Here is a 6,000-nt window from a genome sequence, read left to right on the forward strand (position 1 = left end):
TTAAATTTGGTGGTGGAAAGATCATGGTCTGGGGTTACATTTAGTATGGGGTGTGCGAAACATTTGCAAGGTGGAAGGCAATATCAATAGCCTAAAATATCAAGAAGTATTAGCTGCCTCTTATATTCCAAAGCATAAAAGGGGTCAAATTCTGCAGCAGGATGGTGCTCCATCTCATACATCCATCTCTACAACAAAGTTCCTCCAGGCAAAAAAGATCAAGGTGCTGAAGGACTGGCCAGCCCAGTCACCAGACATGAACATCATTGAGCATGTTTGGGGTAGGATGAAAGAGGAAGCTTGGAAGATAAAACCAAAGAATCTAGATGAACTCTGGGAGGCATGTAAGACTGCATTCTTTGCTATTCCTGATGACTTCATTAATAAATTGTATGAATCATTGTTGAACCGCATGGATGCAGTCCTTCAAGCTCATGGAAGTTACACAAAATATTAAATATGACTCTAGTAGCACCACAACTTCATTCACCAATGTTATGCAACATATATTTGTACTGTATTTTAAGTTAATTATTAGTTTGAATATCACATTACTTTCTGTGGGCGATAACTTTTATCTTGCCAAAATCTGACCATTCTGTGTCCATTAACTGATCAATATTTCTGCATTAATGCCAGTTTAATTTCTTAACATAAACCACATTTCAGAGGGTTTCAGCTTTCAACAGAATAATTTATACAACCAATGGATGAATTTAACGTCAGGTTATAAGCTTTTATTTACATAACATGGATAAGCGACACAACTTCTGTCAGGGAGTGTATTCTATGGAGGGGCTGCATTACACTATATGAGGGGGCTGCATTATATTCTATGGGGGCTTATATTATATTGTATGGCGGGGCTGCATTATACTCGGGGCTACATTATATTCTTTGGGGTGGCTGTATTATACTCTGGGGTGGTAGCATCATACTATATGTGGGCTACATTATACTGTATCGAGGACTATGGGGAATACATTATACTAATATGAAGAACTATGCGGTGCATTATACTATGGGAAGTGAATTGTACTACATGGATGACTATAGCGGTGCATTATACTATATGGAGTACTATGAGAAGTGTATTATACTATATGGAAAACTGAGCATTGTATTTTAAAGGGAACCTGTCACCCCCAAAATGGAAGTTGAGCTAAGCCCACCGGCATCAGGGGCTTATCTACAGCATTCTGGAATGATGTAGATAAGCCCCCGATGTATCCTGAAAGATGAGAAAAAGAGGTTAGATTATACTCACCCAGGGGCGGTCCCGCTGCAGTCCGGTCCGATGGGCGTTGTGGTCTGGTCCGGGGCCTCCCATCTTCCTAGGATGACGTCCTCTTCTTGTCTTCACACTGTGGCTCCGGCGCAGGCGTACTTTGTCTGCCCTGTTGAGGGCAGAGCAAAGTACTGCAGTGCGCAGGCGCCGTGCCTCTCTGACCTTCCCCGGCGCCTGCGCACTGCAGTACTTTGCTCTGCCCTCAACAGGGCAGACAAAGTACGCCTGCACCGGAGCCACAGCGTGAAGACAAGAAGAGGATGTCATCGTAAGAAGATGGGAGGCCCTGGACCGTGACACCCATTGGATTGGACCGCCCACCCAGGTGAGTATAATCTAACCTCTTTTTCTCATCTTTCAGGATTCATCGGGGGGCTTATCTACAGCATTCCAGAATGCTGTAGATAAGTCCCTGATGAAGGTGGGCTTAGCTCAACTTCCATTTTGGGTGTGACGGGTTCCCTTTAATATATGGAGGACTATGAGGAGTGTATTATACTATATGGAGGATTGAAGAGTGCATTATACTATATGGAGGCCTGAGCAGTGTATTTTAATATATGGAGGACTATGAGGAATGTATTATACTATATGGAGGAGTGAGAAGTGTATTTTAGTATATGGAGGACTATGAGGAGTGTATTGTGCTATATGAAGGACTGAGGAGTGTATTATACAATATGGAGGACTGAGTGTATTATACTATATGGAAGAGTATGAGGAGTGTATTATACTATATGGAGGACTGAGAAGTGTATTATACTATATGGAGGAATGAGGAGTGCATTATACTATATGGAGGACTATGGGTAGTGTATAATACTATATAGAGGACTGAGGAGTGTATTATACTATATGGAGGACTGAGGAGTGTATTATACTATATGGAGGACTAAGGAGTGTATTTTAATATATGGAGTACTATAGGGAGTGTATTGTGGTATATGAAGGACTGAGGAGTGTATTATACTATATGGAGGACTATGGGGAGGGTATAATACTGTATGGAGCACTATGAGGAGTGTGTTATACTATATGGAGGGCTGAGCAGTGTATTTTAATATATGGAGTACTATAGGGAGTGTATTATACTATATGGAGGACTATGGCGAGTGTATTGTACTATACGGAGAACTATGGGGCACATTATATTATATGGAGGACTGTGGTGTGCATTATAATATATGGAGGACTATGGGGTGTATTATACTAAACAAGCAAAATGCTGCATATTCATCAAGTGATTGGATTATTTATGCCGAAACAAAAATCATTGTTCTCAGCAGCACATCGCCCGGTGTAAACTGTAGATGTGCTGCTGATAGCATGATACTGTATGGGGACAGATTGATCTAATTGTGATTGTTCTGTCCCCATCATTCTTTCTCAGTTGGTGTAAAGAGGCCGGGAAACAAGCGTCCAACGACTTCAGTATTGTCAATCACACTCGTTTAGCTGCCTGAACTCAGCGCATGTAAATACAACCTAAATACTTCTGTGTGATGTGCAATATGTTAGCATTTGGGGCCCCATTTTAAACTTTTGCCTAGGGCCCCACTTTGCCTAAAACCGGCCCTGACTGTAACATCATAAAATAGTTACAATCTCCTGGGCAGAAAGAGCTCACTGACAGATTCGGAAGGAAAACACTGCAAAGAAACTGCAAAAATCATGTCTAGCCCAATATACATGCATTTAATTAAACTTAATAAGTGCCCCCAAAGATGTCCCTCATCATTTAATCCTTATTATCTTTAGGGCTTGTGGAAGTCAAAGTTTGACGCTTTGAATACAGAAAAAGCAGAATTCCACATTCCAGGGAGAACAGAGTCCTGTGTAGTTCCAACCATGTATCAGGAGAGCAAGTTCCGCTATGGCTCCTACCAGGATGACGATGTCCAGGTTCTTGAATTACCCTACAAGGGGGATGATATATCAATGGTGTTGGTTCTGCCATTTGAAGACACCTCGCTTGAAACAGTGGAGCAGAAAGTGACCCTGGATAAGTTCTCAGATTGGCTAAACAATCTTCAAGAAATTCAGTTATCTGTGCATCTCCCCCGCTTCAAGATTGAAGACGAATTCAGCGTTAAAGAAAAATTAGAAAAGTTGGGTCTTGTGGACCTGTTTGACCCTCAAGCTGCGCGGCTGCCAGGTAATGTTTGCGCTGGTGCAAATGTGATCCTTGATGTAAACTTTAACATATCAATACAAGTGAAGAGCGAATGTGCTCGGATAAGGTGTTTTTTTTTTCCATTAGTTGAAAAAAAGTTTTTTTTTGATCAGTGTGCTTGATCCTAATTTGATCTGAAAATTGGATAAAAAAATTGCCTCTTTTTTTGATAATCGGACAAGTTCATTTCACTCTTGCCTATAATGGTTACATATTCTTAATGTCAAAAACAGAGATAGTAAAAAAAATATATGAAAAACAGACACGTTAATGTGGCCAAATAAAAACATGACCACTTTTCTATAACATTATTATATTGCTGTCATTCACAAATTTGCCTAAGCTTCTGTATAATATTAAACTAGGTAATTTGTCTGTACACGTTGCAGTATACTGTGCCAAAAACACTGCTCATGCAGTAAGGTAGGGACCTGTTGCAGCACAGCGGCCTACCGGGGGATTCACCGGCTCACCAGTGGGCCAGTCCATGCCCGGTACTTCAAGTGATACATTTCCTTGTAAACTCTGCATCCAATCTTCCATCTGCCGTATATAAGATATTAGCTGCCGTGTTTGGTCTTTAAACTTTATTTTCCTTTCTTACTTTTTGCAGGGATTGTTTCCCGTGGAAGATCAGACTTATATGTGTCCGATGCATTTCACAAAGCATTCTTAGAGGTAAGATAATACTGGTGAAGGATGGACAATGCTTGAGGAACCTTAGACCCTTTGTTAAAATCTGAGGTGTCACTTTATGTAGTAATAACGCTGCCAGTGATGGAGATTTTTTTTTTTGCGACACATTGTATTTTAAGTTAGCGAAAAATAAAAATAATATAGTATATATAAATATAATAAAAATATTTTACGAAAATTTCCCCAAAATTGCAATTTTCAAACTTTGTGTAGACCTTTCAAAATATTTAAAACTATTGGGCAGGAAGTTTGTGAACCTTTCTGGTGATTTACAACAATTAATGCAAAGGGGAATGAAGATTTAAATGTTTTGGGGTTTTTTTCCACTAAAATGTTGCTTTTGCCTCAATTTTTAAATTTTTACAAGGGGTAAAAGTACAAAATGGACCCCACGGATGTTTTTTTTTTATTTTTGCATTTTCTCCTGTGTACGCCGATACCACCCCCAAACTACTCTTTTGGACACACAGCAAAGTTGAAAAGCGAAAGGAGCACTATTTGAGGTTTGGAGCTCAAATTTAGCTGGAATAGATTGTAGACACCATGTTGCATTTACTGAGCCTCTGAGGTGCCAAAATTGCAGTAACTCCCCCCCAAAATGTCCCCATCTTGGACATTTAAATGTGTAAAAGAATTTATCTAGAGGTGTGGTGAGCATTTCCAATCTACAGGTAGCACTGGTCTGTGAAATCGAAAAATTATGTTTTTCTCCCACTAAAATGTTGTTTTAGTGCCAAAGTTTTAATTTTTACAAAGTATCGCCAAAACCCCAAAATCGACCCCATAATTTATTAGGCAATTTCTTACTAACATAGTGATATTTTGGCCCCCTGACATAATTTACTGGGATAGATTTAGGAGGCCCCCATTACATCAGATGGTCCGCAGGTTGGGTGGACTTTCATTTATCGTGTATTATCGTGCCTTTATTCTTCAGGAAGTGATGAAGTAGCGTCCCCTCAGTCCCAAATCAAGGGGTGATTAAGAAGAGCTGCATTAAGAGATTTCTATTTATTTGATGCTTTCTTAGTTTATCTAGACCTCCGGCAGTACCAGAGATACGGCTTTAATATAACCATCCATATTGAAAAAATGACTCTGCTTATTTTGTCCCAGTCAGTACAATAAAGCTGGCAAGTGAGCCTATTTTCTTTTTTGCTCATATGAAAGTGTAAAATTAATAATACTTCAAATAAAATCTTTTTCTTGTTTTAGGTCAATGAAGAGGGCAGCGAGGCGACAGCGGCAACTACTGTTTTGTTAGCCGGACGCTCATTCGGCCCAAGGAGGGTCACATTTAGAGCCAACAGACCCTTCCTGGTCTTCATTCGAGAAGTTGGAATCAATGCTATTATTTTCATGGGCCGAGTTTCCAATCCTGGATGTAATTAATAATTATACTATGACCATGGTTCAATCCACTTCCACAAGTCTGCCTTCTTAAAGGCACATTATCATTTTTGTTTCCATTTGTTTACCTAATGGATATATTAATATTTGATGCTATAATAAAACTTGATGCTGAATAAAAATCATGTTATAAGTCTGACTTTGTTTTTTTTTTTCTTCTGTGCTTATAGACCCCTTTATTTCTCTGGAATATGGACACAGAAGGGACGCTCAGGACCCCTTTTGTGAGCCATAATGGAGTTTTGAATTTTAAACAAGTATTTTCAATAGCCAGCATGTTATGCTATATTTCCCCATGCAACAGTCACTGTTAAAGAGGACCTCTCACCAGTACAAACGTGTCCAGTTTTTACTTTTATTTAATTCCCACTGCTCCCCTGAATAGCTTTTTTTTTTTTTTTTTTAATCCACCATATGGTTCCAGAGATACAGG

The 6,000-nt window shown here is 39.5% G+C and overlaps 1 protein-coding gene across 2 annotated transcripts in view; it reads left to right on the top strand.

The window, feature by feature from the left end:
• The window catches only part of SERPINC1 (serpin family C member 1), a 29,545-nt gene extending 23,853 nt beyond the window's left edge, over positions 1–5,692 (top strand). For both annotated transcript variants that reach the window (XM_077276271.1, XM_077276272.1), the window contains exons 5-7: positions 3,047–3,443; positions 4,075–4,139; positions 5,373–5,692. In XM_077276271.1, coding sequence (XP_077132386.1) covers positions 3,047–3,443; positions 4,075–4,139; positions 5,373–5,549 — 639 coding nt within the window. In that variant the 3' untranslated portion in view covers positions 5,550–5,692. The remainder of the gene's footprint in view (positions 1–3,046; positions 3,444–4,074; positions 4,140–5,372) is intronic.
• The last annotated feature ends 308 nt before the right edge of the window (positions 5,693–6,000 follow it).

The sequence above is a fragment of the Ranitomeya variabilis genome, chromosome 8 (assembly GCF_051348905.1).
Source record: "Ranitomeya variabilis isolate aRanVar5 chromosome 8, aRanVar5.hap1, whole genome shotgun sequence".
Lineage (NCBI taxonomy): Eukaryota > Metazoa > Chordata > Amphibia > Anura > Dendrobatidae > Ranitomeya > Ranitomeya variabilis.